Raw genomic sequence first — 21,717 nt, 5'->3', positions numbered from 1 at the left:
GTATGACCGCACCTTGAATACTGTGTGCACTTCTGGTCATTGCATCTCAAAAAAGATATAGTGGAATTAGAAAAGGTACAGAGAAAGGCGATGAAATTGATAAAGGGGATGGACAACTTCTCTATGAGGAAAGGCTAAAGCGACTAGGGCTCTTCAGCTCGAAGAAAAGACGGCTGAGAGGAGATATGATAGAGGTTTATATTGAGTGGAATGGAACAGGCAGGGGCGTAGCCAGACCTCGGCGGGAGGGGGGCCAGAGCCCGAGGTGAGGGGGCAGTGTTTAGCTGCCGACCCCCCCCCCCCCCCACCGCTTTGGACCCCCCCACCGCCACAACCGCAAATCCCCCCACCGCCACCGCAAAAACCCTCCCCCATCGCCGCCAGGTACCTTGTTTACTGGCGGGGATCCCCAACCTCCGCCAGCCGAACAGTCTTCTTCAGTGCTGGTCGACTCTGGCGCCTTCGCTGTGTGATATGTTTTGAACTCCTGACATCCTGCATCATGCACATCCTGTATGTAGCCCCGTGCAGGACGTAAGGCGTCAGAAACAGATTATCACACAACGAAGGTGCCGGAGTCAACCGGCGCTGAAGAAGACTCTTTGGCTGGCGGGGGTTGGGGACCCTCACCAGCAAACAAGGTACCTGGTGGGGCGGGGGCGGTGGCGGCTGGGGGGGGGCGGCGGCTGGAGGGGTCAATTGTAGAGGGGGCCAGGGCTTAATCTGTGGGGGCCCATGCCCCCATGGCCCCACGTAGCTACGCCCCTGGGAACAGGTAGATGTGAATCACTTGTTTACTCTTTCCAAAAATACTAGAACTAAGGAGCATGCAATGAAGCTACTAAGTAGCAAAGTTAAAATGAATCAGAGAAAATATGTCTTCACTCAATGTACAATTAAACTCTGGAATTCGTTGCCAGAGAATGTGGTAAAAGCAGTTAGCTTAATTTCATAAAAGAAATGTCCATAGGCCATTATTAAGATGAACTTGGGGAAATTCTACTGCATATTGTAGGATAAGCAGCAATTTCATCTACCATTTACAGTACATGCCCAGACTACTAGACTCATAAGGTCCTTTGGCAAATCCTCATTCCTTAGCCGTTTTAATGACTGAATAATTTTGTGCCATCTGCAAATTTGATCATTTCAATCATCAATCACTCCTATCTTCAGATCATTTATGAATATGTTAAACAGCAAAGCTGCCAATAAAGACCCTTGGGGCACTCAATTAGTGATCATTTCCCAATAGATAATTGAACATTCAGTCCTAATCTGTCTATTGTCTTTTAGCCAGTTTGCAATCCATAAAGAGGTGTGGCCTGCTATCCCATGACTTCAATTTCCTAAGGAACCTCTCATGAGAGACTCTATCAAACATCTTCTGAAATTCAAATACACTGTGGGGTTCATTTTCAAAAAAGAAAAATATCCAAAAAGTGTCATGAAGCACCATTCATAAAGTACCATTTGGGTGGATTTCTTCTCTAAACATCCAAATCGGTATCTTCAAAACCTGTTTTGCAGACGTTTATCTATGCATTTTGTCTGTTGTGCATCCAAACTACAAGGAGGTGTGTCAGGGGTATTTCAAAGGTGGGATTAGGGTGGACTTAGGGCGTGCCTAATACTTGTATGTTTTACAGCCATAATGGAACAAAACGAAAATGTCTAGAGTGAAAACTAACAAACTGGGGAAATACAATAATAATGGGTGATTTCAATTACCCTGATAGTGACTGGGTAAATATAGCATCAGGGCATGCTATGAAGATAAAATTCCTTGATGAAATCAAGGACTGCTTTATGGAGCAGCTGGTATAGGAGCCAACAAGAGAAGGAAAAATTCTAGACCTAGTCCTTAGTGTAGCGCATGATCTGATGCAGGAGGTAATGGTGATGGGGCCGCTTGATAACAGTGATAATAACATGATCAGATTTGATGTAAACTCTGGAGTAGGTACACACAGGAAATCCAATACGTTAGCATTTAACTTTCAAAAGGAGACTATGATGAGAACATTAAAAAAAAAAATTTAGAGGAGCAGCTGCGAAGGTCAAAAATTTACATCAGGTGTGGATGCTATTCAAAAATACCATCCTGGAAGCCCAGGCCAAATATATTCCATATATTAAAAAAGGAGGAAGGAAAACCAAATGACAGCTGGCATGGTTAAAAAATGAAGTGAAGGAAACTATTAGTGTTAAAAGAAAATCCTTCAGAAAATGGAAGAAGGATGTGACTCAAAATAAGAAGAAACAGCATAAGGAATGGCAAGTCAAATGCAAAGCGCTGATAAGGAAGGCAAAGAGGGAGTCTGAAAAAAAGATTGTGTTGGAGGCAAAAACACATAGTAAAAATTTTATAGGTATATTAAAAGCAAGAAGCCAAGAAAAGAATCATTTGGACTGCTAGATGACCGAGGGGTAAAGGGGGCACTCAGGGAATACAAAGCCACAGCGGAGAGATTAAATGAATTCTTTGCTTTGGTCTTCACTGAGGAAGATTTGGGTGAGATACTGGTGCCAGAAAAGATACTCAAAGCTGACAAGTCAGAGAAACTGAATGAAATCTCTATAAACCTGGAAGATGTAATGGCACAATTTGACAAATTGAAGAGTAGCAAATCACCTGGACTGGATGGCATTCATCCCAGAGTACTGATAGAATTGAAAAATGAACTTGCAGAACTATTGTTAGTAATATGTAATTTATCTTTAAAATCAAGCAAGGTACCGGAAGATTAGAGGGTAGCCAATGTAACACCGATTTTTTAAAAAGTTTCCAGAGGTGATCTGGGAAATTATAGACTGGTGAGCCTGATGTCGGTGCCGGGCAAAATGGTAGAGACTATTATAAAGAACAAAATTACAGAGCATATTCAAAAGCATGGATTAATGAGACAAAGCCAACATGGATTTAGTGAAGGGAAATCTTGCCTTATCAATCTATAAGATTTCTTTAAAGGGGTGAACAAACATATGGATAAAGGTGAGCTAGTGGCAATGAAGCTACTAAGTAGTAAATTTAAAATTAATTGGAGAAAATATTTCTTCATTCAACATGTAATTAACCTCTGGATTTCGTTTGCCAGAAAATGTAGTAAAAGCAGTTAGCTTAGCAGGTTTTAAAAAAAAGTTTGGATAGCTTCCTAAAATAAAAGTCCATAAGCTATTATTAAAATGGACTTAGGGAAAATCTACTGCTTATTTCTAGAATAAGCAGCATAAAATGTATTATGCTATTCTGGGATCTTGCCAAGTTCTTGTGACCTGGTTTGGTCACTGTTGGAGACCGGATGCTGAGCTTGATGAACCTTCAGTTTGTCCCAGTTTGACAATACTTATGTAATTAAAACATCAACATTTTGGTCAAGACCTGTTTTCAGAACAAATAAGACACAAAACAGTGCCCAAAATGATCAGATGACCACAGAAAGGAATCAGGGATGACCCCCATACTCCCCCAGTGGTTACTGACCCCCCTCCCATCCCCAAAAAATGTGAATAAAAAAAGTATTCATCAGCCTGTATGACAGCCTCAGATATTACAGCCAGGTCCATTAGAGCAGCATGCAGGTTCCTGGAGTAGTGTAGTGGTGGGTGCTATGCACTGTAGACAGGTGGACCCAGGCCTATACCCCCCCTACCTGTTACACTTGTGTTGGAAACTGTGAGTCCTCCAAAATTTACCAAAATCCCACCATACCCACATATAGATGCTCCCTTTACCCATAAGAGTTGAGGGTAGTGGGTTTTGGTTGAATTTTGGAGGACTCAGCAGACAAGAGAGCAATGGTGAGATGTGTGCCTGGGAGCATTTATATGAAGTCCACAGCAGTGCCTCCTCAGGTGCCCCATTGTTCTCCTGGGATGTCTGGGGGACCAGTCTGCTACAAATGCTGGCCCCTCCTACATCCCTATGGCTTGATTTTCTACGTTTTGCACTTGTACTCTTTTTTTTCTGAAAAAGGCATAAAAAGATAAATGCACAGAGCACAAAACTTTGTTACAAATGGTGTTTTTGAAAAAAAAAAGATAGATGTTTTGCTTTTTCGAAAATGACTACATTTGCTATTCGGATTTGGGACATATAGTGCAAAGGACTTGATTCTATATATCATGTCTAAATATTTGGCAAGTAAAACTTGGGGCCCTGTTTACTAAGCTCCCTGGAGTGCTCACAGTTTTTTTTTAAATAGAGCTGAAGCAGGATTTGCACCTGAGTCCCTTCGTTCTCATACTCCTCAGTTCCGCATTCTGCTCTGTTAAGAAAATCCATAATATACCTGAAGCTGTCATAGACCCTGCTGGTTTCACATTCAGGGAGGACAAAAACCCCTGGGGGATTAAGGAGGTGTCATGCCTTAATTCCTCCAGTGGGCAGCTGCTGAATCAGAGCACCTTTCTGTAACCTGAACATGCTAGGTATCAGGTCTAAATAACAATGCCCCTCCACTTCTATGATTGGAGTTGGATGTCTAAGTTTTGGCCCCTCCCTAATCGTATACAAAACACACCCAGACCATGCCCCATTGCCGTATTGATGTACTGCAGTGTTAGACATCCATATCCAGGCTTTATATCATCAGGATTTGGACATCTATGCATTATAGACGTCTAAATGCCTGTTATCAGAGGCCCAAAACAAGAAAAGAGCCTCTGAAATAACCACCTGGGAGTTTATCTTGTTGGGCAGAAGATGCAGATCATTATCTGCCAGCATCCACTATGTTTTTACTATTTTACCTTTTTTATTGGACTAATATAGTATCATCTTATCCTTTTTTTTATGTTTTGTTTTATCTCTATTTCTCAAACAGAAAGACTGAAGGTGAAATCATGCTGCCTCTCTGGCACATGCATAGAGCATAATTGAGAATGGTTTATTCCGTGCTTGTCTGTGCCTGAGTAGGGATTTTCACAGTTCTTGATTTACCAAGTAAGAATACAGGTTCCCTCATGACCCCCAGGTCTGCACCTGTTGTTTTTAATTTAATATAGACAAGTTAATTTATCCCATTTGCCTTGGTTTGTGCTGTTGAAAAATCGCATGTACTGTAGGTGACTGGAATACAGGTTGTACTCTGTACAGGCTGCTTCCTTTAATATATATGAAGAGCAGTGAACGTTGCTTACAATACAGAGCGGGGAAATTGCTCACCAAACTGTAAAATTGATGTTCAGTCCAGTGGTCTCGCCTCCACAAAGATTCCAGACTCATCCCAGAAAAAGCTGTGTTCTCGTCAGGAACAATCAATAGCTGAGCACTAGCTGAAGGTAATTTTGCCACTTCACTACTTGTTGGAGGTGGGATGCGTAGGGAGCAGGAGGTGAGGGGTATTGATCCTACCAGTTTGAAAACAAAATTGAGCTTGTCTCAATAAACATTAGAGGCTCTTTCAGTACTGCTGTGGGATTTCAACGATGGCATAATTTTATTACCATTAAAATTATGATTACTGTTATTATCATTATTATAATTACATAGTGCAACCATTTACATAGTATGTGCATCAGCAATTACAGAGGAGGAATAGCAGACACATGAGAAAAGAATAAATTGTTGCATCTCCCATATCTGAGCTGTAGAGCCACAGGAAGTTTCAGCTCTCCCCAATCAGACCCCCCCTAAGCTTTAAAATCCACAGACCACAGACACCTACGGTACCTTAGCTGCCACCTAGTAAAAGGCTCCATGTCCTAGTTGAGTATGTCATCCTTCTGCATGGGATCTAATTTCAGCCTGAGCAGCCCCTTCATTTGTTAACAGTGTGAAAATGGGCTTGCTCCTTGGTCAGCTGAATGTATGCTGGCCTCCTGTTCAGGTTTTTGCCATCCTACCATGTGAGATCTCATGGCAGCCTGTGTGGCTGCATACTGTGTGAATATAAAGCTTGGGGACTAGAAGGAAAGCTCCTGGGGGGAGGGGGTACATGGTCACCCCCATTGGAGCCGACTCTGTGGGTGCTGTGGGTGCTTGAGCACCCCTAATATTGAGAAAATTCCTTGAATGTATCCAGGGAGGGGTTATTTTCATTGGGCTTAGCACCCCCAATAATTTTGAAAAGTTGGCTCCTATGCCTGCTTATAATCGAACGAGAAAAACGCCCAAGTTCCGACCTAAATCGGGAGATGGACGTTTATCTCACAAAAACGAATAAAGCGGTATAATCGAAAGCCGATTTTTGGACGTTTTCAACTGCACTCCGTCGCGGATGCGGACAAAGTTGATGGGGGCGTGTCAGAGGTGTGGCGAAGGCGGAACTGGGGCGTGGTTATCTGCCGAACAAAGATGGGTGCATTTCACCGATAATGGGAAAAAAGTATGCGTTTTTAGCTAGAATTTAGGACACTTTTCCTGGACCCTGTTTTTTCACGAATAAGGCCCCAAAAAGTGCCCTAAATGACCAGATGACCACTGGAGGGAATCAGGGATGACCTCCCCTGACTCCCCCAGTGGTCACTAACCCCCTCCCACCACAAAAAAATGATGTTTCACAACTTTTTATTTTCACCCTCAAATGTCATACCCAGCTCCCTGGCAGCAGTATGCAGGTCACTGGAGGAGTTGTTAGGGGGTGCAGTGGACTTCAGGCAGGTGGACCCAGGCCCATCCCCCCTACCTGTTACAATTATGCTGCTTAATGCTTATTAGTCGTCCAACCCCCCCAAACCCACTGTACCCACATGTAGGTGCCCCCCTTCACCCCTTAGGGCTATAGTAATGGTGTAGACTTGTGGGCAGTGGGTTTTGAGGGGGATTTGGGGGGCTCAACACACAAGGGAAGGGTGCTATGCACCTGGGAGCTCTTTTACCTGTTTTTTTGGTTTTGTAAAAGTGCCCCCTAGGGTGCCCGGTTGATGTCCTGGCATGTGAGGGGGACCAGTGCACTACGAATCCTGGCCCCTCCCACGAATAAATGTCTTGGATTTATTCGTTTTTGAGCTGGGCGCTTTCATTTTCCATTATCGCTGAAAAACAAAAACGCCCAGCTCACACATTGTTGAATAAAACATGGGCGTCTATTTTTTCCCAAAATACGGTTCGGTCCGCCCCTTCACGGACCCGTTCTCGGAGATAAACGCCTATGGAGATAGGCGTTTTCATTCAATTATGCCCCTCATGGTCACCCCTGTTGATCACCTACAGACAGACCCCATTTCTTGCACCCCAAGTGAAATAGATAAATAGATAGATAAAAGTGTAATCCACTGTTAGTTTGAGATTATTAAAAAGAGTAAATCCCTGTAGAAAGTCACTGGGGGGGAGTGATTGGGAGGCCCCTAGATGTGAGGAAGCCCAGCCCAAGGGGAGTATCTTTTGATTAAAATGCAGAGAGAAAGTGCACTGAAAGGAAGAGTTACATGGGAGGTAGAGTTAGCTGTTGATAAAGAGTTAGTTGCCCTTTAAGCCTTTAGGAGAGGAGGCGAGCTGCTGGTAACTATGGGTCTCTGGTTGCCTGCAAGCCTCTGCCAAGTGACCCGAAGAAGGAGAAGGGGGATCCTATTTAAAAGAAGTGAATCCACTGGCTGAAGAAAAGGAGAGTTGATGCTAAGAAAAACAGGAACTGTGAAGGAGAGCTCTGGGTGGGCAGAGGAGATTCCCAGCCCAGGAGCTTGGGATTGGAGCCAGGGAGTGCCTGTCCTGTAGCCAGGGTGAACTAACGGAAAGGTCACCCTGTGTGGAAGTTACAGGAGGGTCTGAACCTGAAACATAGAAAGGAGCACAACCTTTGGAACACTATCTTTGGGGATAGGCACAGGGAGCTGTACAAAGTGTAAATAATCCTGTTTGAAAGTACCTTGTAAAATATACCTTAAAGAAGGAGAGTACAGGAGTTCCCCTGGGGGAATATCAGAGGAACAATTTATTTAAAGATTGCTCTGAGAGATGGAGAGTTGCTCACACCTTTTTCAGTAGTAGCTCAAGGTGAGTTACATTCAGCTAATCTGGATATTTCTCTGTCCCAGGGGGCTCACATTCTAAGTTTGTACCTGAGGCAATGGAGGGTTAAGTGACTTGCCCAAGATCACAAGGAACAGCAGTGGGATTTGAACCAGCCACCTCTGGATTGCAAGACCAGTGTTCTAACCACTAGGCCACTCCTCCACTCCAATAAACTGAGTTTTAAGCTGCTGACTGCGGAGTGGTCATTTTGGATTAGACAGTGTATCGTTATCCTCCCAAGACAGCCTATGTTTAACTGTCAGCTCAGGGCCGACGAGGGGGGGGGGGCAGGGGGACAAAATTCCCCAGGCCTGGGCCTCCAAGGGGGGCCCGGCACCAGGGTCTCTCTCCTTCTCTTGCTCCCAGGCCGCTGGCACTGCAGTCCCCGATCTCAACTGCCTTCCCTCGGCTCCATCGACAGCCACCCTCTGTCCGCCACCGGGCCCCCTGCATTCAAATCAGCAGCGCCTCACCTCCGAGTGAAAGTGGCAATCGCCTTCCTTTGGGCTTCCCTCACTATGTCCTGCCCTCATTTGATGTAACTTCCTGTTTCTGCTACGGCGGGACACTGGGAGGGCCCGAAGAAAGGCGATCTGCCGCTTTCACACGGAAGTGAGGCGCTGCCGATTTGAATACAGGGGGACCGGTGGCAGACGGAGGGGGGCTGGCAACGGGGCTGGGGGTTGGCGGGTGGAGACCGGGGACTGCGGCGCTGGCGGCCTGAGAGCAGGAGAGGGAGGCGACAGTGGTAGCGATTGGGGGGGCGGCGACCCGGGCCCGGCTCAGTCTCTCAGCGGCCCTGTGTCAGCTTTGCTTCCCACAGGGGTTGGGAGCTTTACTATGAGTTTCCTGGGGGAGAAAAGGGTCATCCCACCCGCTAACACTTCTTTCCCCAAGTGGAGACACTGCGTGCCAAGTGAGTGAGAGTCCGATAGAGTCTGCCCTTCGTGGAAGCTCCAGCCCACTCGGACCCCGGACCCAGAAGTGCCCAGGCAAAGGGGTGTTACATATAAATAGGAAGAGTGTAAGTGATTTAACATGGAGGAGATAATTTTGTAACAGGACATCTATGTAAGAAGTCCAAAAAGGCACAAATTTTAATTTAATTTTGTAACCGCAACATAGGCATCTATATACTTTGCCCCTCTTGGGAGCCCTTTGGATCACTGCCAGAGCATTGGCAGAGCTCTGTATTTCAGTTGTAGTAATGTAGTGGTTTTTGACTCTACAGGCAAGTGGAAGATTAAAAGTAAATCTGTGCACTATAAGGAACCCTTTAACAGAGAAGCGATAAGCCCAACAAGGGCTTTCTGCTCGCTCTTCCGGGACTACTGCCAGCCCAATGCAATGTGCCATTTCCGAGGGAAAAAGAAAACCCCCGGAAATGGCTTGCTTGGCAGTAATCCGGCATTGCCATGCGCTTCCCGGTTACCACCAGGTTAGTTCAGGAGCCCTTATTGCCACCTTAATGGGTGGCGGTACAGGCTCCCCATACAGTATGTTCCTTTTACGCGCTGTGATAAAAAGGGCCCTGGTTAATGGGAAAAACGTCCCCCGCTGCTAGCGTAGAGCCCTTTTTCCCGCAGCTTGGTAAAAGGACACCTAAAGCTGTTAGGGATCAATGAACAGGGATGTGGTGCCTGCCGCTCAGCCTGCAAGTAACATTTCCTCCTCCCTTGTTTTAGGGCATTTATTCAAATGAGCGCACACTACCTCCTCTTCCTGACCTGCTTTTCAGGGAGATAGGCTTTCCACTTCTACACCTGTGACAACTTCAAGCCCTATGCCTTTGGTTACTGCATCTATTTCTTATACAGGTTTACCTAAAGCAGTGAGCTTTTCTTAGGAAGAAACACCTTTAAGAACTGTAGTTCAAGCTAAAGAAGTTCCATATTTCAACCTCTCTCAAGGCAGACTGTTCTGTCTTATAAAGTGGTGGACTTCTCCCCTTCCTGGTTCCGCCTTCTCAGGTTGTCATAGGAACCAGCCACGCCTCATTCTTGATACTTCTAGAGGAAAATTCTTTGGTTGTGGTCACCTCCCGCACATGGTTTGCCTTGCTTATTCTGTTTTAATTCTTGTGTTACCAATCTGTCCTTTCAGGGATGCCAATGATGAGGCATTCACCCTACCATAGGGTATTATAGGTGAATAGCTTATAATTTATTTTTACATGATACAGAATTGACTCTGCTGTCTTGAAATTGTGCACAATACAGAGAGGGTATGGCTTCCATTTAGAGTATTAGAGGAATAATTAAAACAAGTTAGAGATCAGGGATATCACTTGACAGAGATTTTATCTTAAATAGCTGTGAAACTATTTCTGCTTGTAGTGTCATTGATTAATACAAGCTACCAAAAATGGTTTGTTCCTCCCTCCAAAAAAAAAGAACATCATGGCAATAAAATGGTGCAAAACTTGTCAAAATCTTACCTACTTTTAACCAAATGTCAGCAACATTTAGTGCTTTCTACAAGTTAGAAGGTGGTGATTTTTAACATTCCCTTTTCTTATTGTGATATTTTCCATTTTTGCTTTGCCTTCAGAATAAAATCCATTTTATTTTGCAAAATCCTTGTGCATTTTACCACAGAATTGCTGTATGTTATGTAGTGCACTGAAAGTTATGTGACAAAAGATTTTGATGTCTTTCTCAGCTGCTCAATGCACATTTTAATGCACACCCTAGAGTGTGGTGCTACCTGCAGTTCCTTTCAGTGAAATACATCAAATGTATTAAGGCCTCTCATACTGTAACTTCCTTTTGTGAATTTCAATTACTGTGATTACAGTAGATGCCACAAAATCACTGCTATGGCATTTCCTGGTGTCTGCTTTTAGTGCACCCTGGGATAAACACTTTCAATCAACTTTCAGTCATGGTGTGTTCTGTCTAGAAATGGTCTCATCTCATTAATGCTCTGTGATTCAATGGCTTAAACTTTCTGACTTCTCATGCATTCCTCTTCATTTGATGGTAGCTTTTGGCTTGCTTTCATTTCAATGTAAATACAGACCACATACATTATTATTATTATTTATTGCATTTGTATCCCACATTCCCCCACCTATTTGCAGGCTCAATGTGGCTTACATAGATTTGATAACATAGGAGCAAACATACAAATACACATGCACAAAGCATTTTTAGCGTGAACAGTGTGTCTGACACTCCCATGTCTAGATTTTTATGATTGTCTCCCTTAGGTCATCTCAGGATTTTGTTTTCCGCAGTAAAGATAAATCCTACCTCTTCAAACTTTTGGTGCTTTGAGTCAAAATTTTAAGACAGATACATTGGTCCGTAAGGTAGGAGTTCAGGATTTGCTTATTGCAAAGTGTAAGCTTTTCTCATGGCAAAGAATGGAAGTTCTGTTCATGCTGTGGGTGTTAAAAGTCTTATGGCATCTTATATAAACTTGTTCTATTGCAAGAATTGCTGTGTGTTCCATTATTTTAAAATCTTTGTAAAGCATTTTAATGCTTTGTTAAATTGAAAGGTACAAGTTCAATACAAATTAGTGCTATCATTGTTGTGACCATAATTCTTCAGTCCTTGATTCTTCTTCATTGCATGTTGTCCTTGCTTTCACAGGGGAAAGACCAAAACACCTACTGTCTCACTTATGATCAATTTTGCTAAGCCCTTGTTTTCACCTTTGTGCAGGACACCACAAGATTGAGTTCATACCAAGCATGGTGGGACCCATTCTCGAGATGACCCTAGTACCTGAGATTGAGCTTCGCAAGTCCACCATCCCCATCTTCTTTGACATGATGTTGTGCGAATATCAGATGACTAACAAATTTAGCATGGTAAGTAGAACTGCCCAAGCCATTCGTATCTCTAGAAAGGTATATTTAGGGCAAATTAGTTATTGAGGTGGGCAAGTCAAAGTGACATTTCTAATCTTCTACCCGTTCATATGACATATGTCATTGTTGTATATGTTCCAAGTGTCACAGTAAGGAATTTTGAGTCAGTAGATGAGCTGGAAGTTTGTTAGTCCCCTTCATCATTCCTGTAAGCTGTTAGATAAAGGTAACAAACACAAACAGCTTCAGGTAAAATCAATGAGTACAACAGTGATGTAGCTTCAGTCCTATCCTCTTCACTATATATCAATGATCTCCCTGCAGTACTGGGGAGACCCTCAGTCCCGGGACTGAAAACATATAACGCAGGCCAAATATTTGCTATGTTCAGATTATCTGATCATTTTACTCCCTACCCCAAGACGGTAGACCTGACAGAGGCCTTCTTCAAATCAAAGCACAAATGATAGATTTTTCAGAAAATGATCACTGATAAAAATATGAAAGATGATATTAGGAGGCCATTATGTGTTCACCAGCTACCAGAAAATGTATCATTTGATTTATCCACAGAATTTCAAAAGTTGTTTGGATAGTACTGAGCCAATTAAATTGCTTAACAGGCTGATACTATCAAGGTGAGGATAGCCTTAGAAATTATCCTGCTAGTTGGTGATATTCAGTGCTAAACAGATAATTTATTCATTTAAGGGAAATTCTAGAAATGGCGCCCAAAGTTAGGTGCCAGGAAGAACCATGCTAAACTAGCGCAGAATGCCTTTTACAAAATATTAGCTTAGCATGGCTCTCACGCCTAACTTTGAATGTGAAACCTGGTGTAAATGCTAGATAGGGTCTCTTTTTTTTAGTCTTCTTTGAGGACTTTTGGAACACTAAGGTATCAGTGTGATATATATAATTGAATCATAAATTTTAAGACACGTTGTTTGAGTTATTCACTGTGATGTAATTAGAGCACTTATGTGTTTTTTTCAAAAAATTTAGTAAAACTTGGCATTGATATAAAAACCATGGAGCGATTCAGTGACTGAGATGCTCAACCACCCGTAGAGATTGTAAACTTTATTTACTGTGTCTCATTCTGGGTGAGTTAATACTCTGAGAATCCTCCAAAAAATTAATAATTATTTAGGAAATCATCTCTTTGATTAAGAGGTGATATCAAGCTGATACCTTATTAGAAGTATCCATACTTATAGACTCTAGATTATGTTTGGTGGTTTAAGTACAGTTACTAGAGTAATTTTGGGATCATTTTTTGTATAATTTGGCATGCAACTAATGACAGTTGGGCATGTAAATAACCCTATTCTATAACATTGTGCCTAATTTCTATAAATGCCCCTGACCCGCCCATGCCCTCTCTCAGCCACACCCTCTTTTGAATTGTGCACTATAAAATGTAGGTGCACACTTTATAGGATAGGATGCAGGGCAGATCTGCAAGTAAATCCAGTATACAGATAATGGCATACTTAATAGTTCCATTTATTACATTTACATAGGAAGCATGTCCTTTCATTCACAGAGTGCCTTGATTTTTCATTTCAAGCCATAGAGTAACCCTAGATAAGTACCAATGAAGTAGAACTCTGGCTCACTCAGAAGAGCTATATAGAACAATCTGCAACCACTAAATATGTCCTTCACAAAGAGAACAAAAGCGCATCTCTAATGGTTTTTATCAGTCAAAGGGGATTATTAAATGCATCTTTTTGCTGTTACTGCTGACTTATTGAGGTTTTTTAAAATCTGTTTATGCATTACAAGCACTTGATATACTGCCATTAATGTCAAAAGGCATAGCAGCATGGTTTACCATATAAACAAGGAAAGGGGAGAGTAAATCTGATTAAGAGAAGGCAAAAGCAAAGGAAGGAGAGACTGGAGGTGGGAGATAAAGGAGGCAGAGGAGAATGGGATGGGGGGGATCAGCTGATCCATGAAGGCAGCATAAGAAATTACTCAAAGGACAGCCATGGCTTAAGATTGTGCCTCATGACAACCATTTTTATACATTTGCCTTTGCAAGAATTCTTCTTCTATCAATGATATAAAATCAACTCTAGCCGCATAATCAGATCTCAGCTTTCAAAAAACAGAATCGCTGCTAATTCTATTCTGTCCTTGGGTCTCTCCCATACTAAGAGGTGTTCCCAGTGCAATATTTCTGCTTGATGCACAGCACATGCTGCCAAAATGTCCTCTTCAAAAGGACATAAGAATAGCCATAGTGGGTCAGACCAATGGTCTATCTAGCCCAGTATCCTGCTTCTGACAGTGTCCAATCCAGGTCACATGTACCTGGCAGAATCCCAAATAGTAGCAAGATTCCATGCTACCAATCCTAGGGACAGCAGTGACTTTCCCATTTCTATCTCAATAGAAGACTATTGACTTTTCCTCCAGGAACATGTCCAAACCTTTTTTTAAAACCCAGATACACTAACTTCTGTTACCACATTCTCTGGTAATGAGTTCCTGAGCTTAACTATTCGTTGAGTGAAAAAAATTTCCTCCTACAATTTAAAAGAATGCCAACAGGGACCTCAGCCTTCTGACACCACAAGAGGATAAAGTAGTGTGGTTGCCATCTTAGACTTATAGGGGCCAATATTCAGACTGCAGGAGGCAGCTCGGCTAACTCCTGCAGTCAGTAGTGAGACCAGATATTCAATGCTGAGCCGTTTCCGGTGATCGGCATTGAATATCCGGTTTAGTTTTGGCCAGTTTAAACCTAACTTGTGTTGACATTGTAATGTAGCATACTATTCCATACTTTGTATTGTTGTTTGAATATTTTACTACTGTAATTGTCTATTGCTTATGTTTGACTTATTCTTGCTCTACACTGCCTTGAGTGAATTCCTTCAAAAAGGCGGTAAATAAATCCTAATAAATAAAATAAATAAATAAACTTCATTCAGTGTCCCCTAAGTACATAAGTAATGCCACACTGGGAAAAGACCAAAGGTCCTTCGAGCCCAGCATCCTGTCCACGACAGCGGCCAATCCAGGCCAAGGGCACCTGGCGAGCTTCCCAAATGTACAAACATTCTATACAGTGGGGGAAATAAGTATTTGATCCCTTGCTGATTTTGTAAGTTTGCCCACTGACAAAGACATGAGCAGCCCATAATTGAAGGGTAGGTTATTGGTAACAGTGAGAGATAGCACATCACAAATTAAATCCGGAAAATCACATTGTGGAAAGTATATGAATTTATTTGCATTCTGCAGAGGGAAATAAGTATTTGATCCCTCTGGCAAACAAGACCTAATACTTGGTGGCAAAACCCTTGTTGGCAAGCACAGCGGTCAGACGTCTTCTGTAGTTGATGATGAGGTTTGCACACATGTCAGGAGGAATTTTGGTCCACTCCTCTTTGCAGATCATCTCTAAATCATTAAGAGTTCTGGGCTGTCGCTTGGCAACTCGCAGCTTCAGCTCCCTCCATAAGTTTTCAATGGGATTAAGGTCTGGTGACTGGCTAGGCCACTCCATGACCCTAATGTGCTTCTTCCTGAGCCACTCCTTTGTTGCCTTGGCTGTATGTTTTGGGTCATTGTCGTGCTGGAAGACCCAGCCACGACCCATTTTTAAGGCCCTGGCGGAGGGAAGGAGGTTGTCACTCAGAATTGTACGGTACATGGCCCCATCCATTCTCCCATTGATGCGGTGAAGTAGTCCTGTGCCCTTAGCAGAGAAACACCCCCAAAACATAACATTTCCACCTCCATGCTTGACAGTGGGGACGGTGTTCTTTGGGTCATAGGCAGCATTTCTCTTCCTCCAAACACGGCGAGTTGAGTTCATGCCAAAGAGCTCAATTTTTGTCTCCTCTGACCACAGCACCTTCTCCCAATCACTCTCGGCATCATCCAGGTGTTCACTGGCAAACTTCAGACGGGCCGTCACATGTGCCTTCCGGAGCAGGGGGACCTTGCGGGCACTGCAGGATTGCAATCCGTTATGTCGTAATGTGTTACCAATGGTTTTCGTGGTGACAGTGGTCCCAGCTGCCTTGAGATCATTGACAAGTTCCCCCCTTGTAGTTGTAGGCTGATTTCTAACCTTCCTCATGATCAAGGATACCCCACGAGGTGAGATTTTGCGTGGAGCCCCAGATCTTTGTCGATTGACAGTCATTTTGTACTTCTTCCATTTTCTTACTATGGCACCAACAGTTGTCTCCTTCTCGCCCAGCGTCTTACTGATGGTTTTGTAGCCCATTCCAGCCTTGTGCAGGTGTATGATCTTGTCCCTGACATCCTTAGACAGCTCCTTGCTCTTGGCCATTTTGTAGAGGTTAGAGTCTGACTGATTCACTGAGTCTGTGGACAGGTGTCTTTCATACAGGTGACCATTGCCGACAGCTGTCTGTCATGCAGGTAACGAGTTGATTTGGAGCATCTACCTGGTCTGTAGGGGCCAGATCTCTTACTGGTTGGTGGGGGATCAAATACTTATTTCCCTCTGCAGAATGCAAATAAATTCATATACTTTCCACAATGTGATTTCCGGATTTAATTTGTGATGTGCTATCTCTCACTGTTACCAATAACCTACCCTTCAATTATGGGCTGCTCATGTCTTTGTCAGTGGGCAAACTTACAAAATCAGCAAGGGATCAAATACTTATTTCCCCCACTGTACATGTTATTTTTTTGAAAGAATAAACAATCGACTCATATTTGCCCATTCTACACACTAGGGATTTTGTAGGCCTCTATTATATCCCCCTCAGCCATCTTTTTTCCAAGCTGAAGAGTCCTAACCCCTTTAGCCTTTCCTCATATGAGAGGAGTTCTATTGCCTTAATCATTTTGGTTTCCCTTCTTTGAACCTTTTCTGATTCCATTATATCTTTTTTGAGATACAGCAACCAAAATTACACACAATACTCAAGGTGAGTTTGCACTATGGAGCAGTACAGAAGTAGGGACATCATACATTCTCAAAAGAGAATGCCCTGTTTTTTGGACTTCGAATGGAAGATGAAGAAGCAGACACAATGAAAGGTGAATTAAAAGCCTTTATTATAGAGAGCGGGTAAAAGACGCCCGACATAGCTGTGTTTCATCCAGAAGGGCTGCTTCAGGGGCGATCCATATACCTCAAGATTTGGTAATGTCATTCCACCAAAGGTAAAAGCCTTGAGGTATAATTCTGCCAGGTAAAACCTTCAAGGTATAAAAATCACTTCACCAAAAGTAAAAGTCCTGACGTGTAATACAGACGGTTCAGACACAGTGGGATATCTGCTCATTCTCTGCCCTTTTACCCACTTTTCTACAATATAGGCTTCTAATTCACCTTTCATTGTGCCTGCTTCTTCATCTTCCATTCTACTGGGACTAGCAGGCTGCTTCCCAATCTATTTGTTAGGATCCTCTTTTTGGAATTCTTCAGCTATATCCTCCAGTTTTTTTAATTTTAAGGAAAATATTCTCCTTTTATTTTATGTGCCTATCATTGACATACCTACCCACATAATGAGAGAAACAATCTCTGGTCTGTCAGTCAGTCTGGACATGTGGGGGTGCTAAAGAGAGAGAAAGGCATTGCTGATCTCTCAGTTTCCCTGCTGGTTGAATATGTCAAAACTATTTTATAAGCCAGTCAAAGTTGTTGAGGGATATCTGCTCTTCTAATAAGTACGCTTGGGCTCAGACTCAGTCAAACTCAAATCCAGAACTTTATGAAAAGTAAATTGTCTACTGCTATACTGTAGTTCAGTCACTGTTTGATGTGTGTTCATTAACTAAAAGCCATTTACACGTTTGCTACGACTAAATATTCTTTAGCAAAGGTAGTAACCATTTTTATTTTTTGTACCCTCTTTTTTTATTTCTGCAAATAGGTAACCCTATATAGAGGTATTATAGTATTCTGTCTTTTTTTCTATCCATTTCCTAATAATTCCTAACATTTGTTTTTCTTTTTTGGCTGCTGTTGCACACTGGGCAGAAGATTTTAACGTATTGCCAGCGACGACACTGAGATCTTTTCCTTGGGCGCTGACTCAGATAACATCAGATAATTATGATTCGGGTTATTTTTTCCAATGTGCATTACTGCTTTTGTCCACATTAACCCCCCCCCCCCCCCCCCCCCTGTTTACTAAGCCACGCTGGTGGTTGCCATGCAGCAATGCTGACACAGCCCATTCAAAGTGAATGGGCTGTGTCGGCATTAGCGCATGGCGGCCGCTAGCGCGGCTTAGTAAACAGGGAGGTAGATTTCATCTGCCATTTAGGTACCCACTCTTCCAGTTTCCTAAGGTCTTGCTACAATTTTTCACAGTCTGCATGCATTTTAACAACTTTCAATAGTTTTGTGTCATCTGCAAATTTAATCACCTCACTCATCATTCTCATTTCTAGATCATTTATAATATGTTAAATAGCATCAGTTTGAGTACAGATCTGTGAGGCACTCCACTATTCACCCTCTTCCACTGAGAGAAATGATCATTTAACCAGTGGTGTGCTGGTAAATGTTTAACAACAGGCTCCCCCCCCAAAAAAAAAAAACAAAAAGTGATATATATATATGTGCATAACTTTATATACGTTTTATTGGTATAAAGGTACAGTGTAGCAACCAATTTACAAATAATATTAAAATATACAATATTCTTTACTATAAATTCCATAAGGTCATGCAACTCCAAGAACCCTTCCTCTCCCATACTCCCCTCCCTTCCTATAAGCCCACCCAACCGTTTCCACTCAACAAAATAACACAACAAATGTACAGATCAGTAGGACCCAAATTAGTACAAAACAAGTAAAGTCATAAACAACAAATTTTATATCAAATTGGTTTAACCACCATTAGGTTTTGTCTTTAGGTTTAACAATCAATACCATGTGCATGTAAGGTCTAGATAAATTAATTTAAACAATCTATGTGTAAGACATATGCCCTAAATATGTAATACTTGGTAGCCATAATGAAAGAGTGATGGAATATTCACATAGCAGGTAACCAACAGATTTAATTTCCACTGAAAACAATTCAGGGTCATTCTGCTCCAACTGTTATACTGCTGCTTTCCTTTAGCCATCATTATTCTTGGGACTCATCTACCAGTGGCGTAGCCAAGGGTGGGCTCGGGCGGGTCCAGGCCCACCCATTTTGTGCTCAGGCCCACCCAGTAGCAGCACACCTATGATGAGGCTGGCAGGGATTCCCAAGCCCCACCAGCCGAAAACTCCCAACAACTCTCTCTCCTGCATACCTTGTAAAGAGCAGATCTTTGCCTGCAGTGAGCAGCAACTGATACATGCTGTGGAGCTAACAAAAGTAGTGTGTATTAGTTGCTGCTCGCTGCTGGTGAAAATCTGCTATTTAAAAGGTATGCGGGGGTGGGGGAAATGCTTGAGAGACCATATGGTATGCAGGCGAGAGAGGGAGAGACCAAATCACTTGTGGGACAAGGCGGAATTCTTCTGCCCACCCATCTTGGGCCCAGGCCCACCCAAAATTGGGTGTCTGACTACGCCCCTGTCATCTACATACAAACTCACAGTTGGGAGACAAAGATTAACTCCCCCCCCCCCCCAACCCTCCCCCAAAAAACATGCCTTTTACAACCAGACTTGAAGAAGAAATAAATATATATCACAGAACTGGAAAATGTTGGCACATTTAGGTGGTCTTTTACTAAAACTGAGCTCGAGTTATCTGCAGCAGGGACCATTTTATTCCTATGGGCCCTGCTGCAAGATAACTCAAGCTAAGCTTTAGTAAAAGACCCCCTAAGACTGACTTTGGACTTCTGCATGAAGGTAGCTGTGGCCTCATTATTCAATCTCTCTCTTTTAGATAGTAGTAATAAACAACATTAAGTGCATTTCTATAATAATATACCACTGCATTCCAACAAAACAAAAGGAGCAAGTTCCCACAAACCATCTTTCTCTTTTGATCTAGGCACAGGAAAAAAAAAGATGTTAAATGCTCCCAGGTTTCAACCTGATTCATGTTTAATGTGGGATATAAATGTCATAAATAAGTAAATAAATAGATAGAAACTCTGAATGTTGAGCACCTGATTCTCATAATATGATGTCTGTTTTAGTGGCCCTTTACCAGGAGAAAAAAAAAAACCTCTGCATGAATATAACAGTGCTAGGGTGTCCCTATAACCAGCCCCTCCAAATGACATTTATAATAAATTACTACTGTACCTATTAAAAGTGATTCCATTATTATACTTTCTATGAATACATCCGTATGCTGCCCAGAACACAGCCACTAAGCTTATATTTGGAAAAACATGTTATGATAGCACCAAACCCCTCCAAGAAAAACTGCACTGGCTCCCAATCAAAGAAAGCATTACTTTTAAGGTCTACACCATGGTTCATAAAATTATATACGGCGAAGCCCCAGGATACATGACAGACCTCATAGACCTACCAACCAGAAACACAACAAGATCAGCACAAACTTACCTAAATCTCCACTACCCAAGTACTAAAGGACTCAAATACAAATCATAGTAACATAGTAACATAGTAGATGACGGCAGAAAAAGACCTGCATGGTCCATCTAGTCTGCCCACGATAAACTCATATGTGTATACCTTACCTTGATTTGTACCTGTCTTTTTCAGGGCACAGACCGTATAAGTCTGTCCAGCAGTATTTCCCGCCTCCCAATCAGCAGTCCCGCCTCCCATCACCGGCTCTGGCACAGACCCCTTATAGGTCTGCCCTCCCCTATCCTAGCCTCTCAACCACCAACCCCTCTTCCCCCCGCCACCCAATTTCAGCTAAGCTTCTGTGGATCCATTCCTTCTGCACAGGATTCCTTTATGCCTATCCCACGCATGTTTGAATTCCGTTAAATCAACTTATGCATCCAGCTTTTCTTACTTAAGCGCACAACTATGGAACGCTCTGCCAAAGATAATAAAAACAACGAACGACCACCTAAGTTTCCGGAAAGAACTAAAAACAAACCTGTTCAAAAAGGCATACCCCACCGACCCGACATAAAAACCTAAGTTCCTGCGACACTGCAAAACCAAAAGCTGTAATGGACATACCTTAATCCTCATCCCACCTCCCTAACTTCCCCAATGTATCTACCAAACACAAACCTTCTTTTACCACAATAACACCAGTATTTGTTCATACCACTTTTATTCATGCCTTCAAAGAATGAAGCAAATTGGTGAGGCAAGAATTCCCTTGTTTGTCATTGTGTTCAGTAATTTTATTCTTTATAATAGTTTCCACTATTTTGCCCAGCACTGACGTCAGGCTTACCGGTCTGTAATTTCTTGGATCTCTCCAGAACCCTTTTAAAAATCGGAGTTACATTGGCCACCTTCCAATATTCAGGTACTAAAGACAATTTTCATGACAGGTTACAGATCACTAACAGCAGATCAGCAATTTCATATTTGAGTTCTTTCAGTACTCTGGGATGTATACCATCCAGTCCACGTGATTTACTACTCTTTAATTTGTTGATTTGGCTCAGTACATCTTCCAGGTTCACCAAGGTTTGTTTCAGTTCCTCCGCTTCATCACCCTTGAAAACCATTTCAGGTATAGATAGATCTCTTACATCTTCTTCAGTAAAGACCGAAGCAAAAAATTAATTCAGTCTCTCTGCTATGTTTTTACTCTTTGATGATCTAATGGTCCCATGGATTTCCTCACAGGCTTTCTGCTTCTCATATACTATGAGTTTCTGCCTCTGTGGCAAGTTTCTCTTCATGTTCTCTTTTACCCTTCTTTATCAATGCTTTGTATCTAACTTGTCATTGTTGCTTCTTGTTTTCTTCATTCAGTTCCTTTTTCTATTTTTTTGAAGGACGTTCTTTTGACTTTAATAACCTCTTTCCTTTTTCCCTTTAACCATGCTGGCTATCGTTTGCTCTTCTTTCCACCTTTATT

General features: G+C 42.5%; 1 protein-coding gene across 1 annotated transcript in view; it reads left to right on the top strand.

The window, feature by feature from the left end:
* LOC115461208 (dedicator of cytokinesis protein 2-like) overlaps positions 1–21,717 on the top strand; it is a 1,592,043-nt gene that overhangs the window by 1,249,797 nt on the left and 320,529 nt on the right. The window contains 1 exon segment of the mRNA XM_030190877.1: positions 11,626–11,774. Within this exon segment, the coding sequence (XP_030046737.1) occupies positions 11,626–11,774 (149 nt within the window).

Source organism: Microcaecilia unicolor, chromosome 2 (assembly GCF_901765095.1).
Source record: "Microcaecilia unicolor chromosome 2, aMicUni1.1, whole genome shotgun sequence".
Taxonomy (NCBI): domain Eukaryota; kingdom Metazoa; phylum Chordata; class Amphibia; order Gymnophiona; family Siphonopidae; genus Microcaecilia; species Microcaecilia unicolor.
The sequence above is the reverse complement of the archived record's forward strand: the minus strand, read 5'-3'. Positions and strand labels throughout refer to the sequence as shown.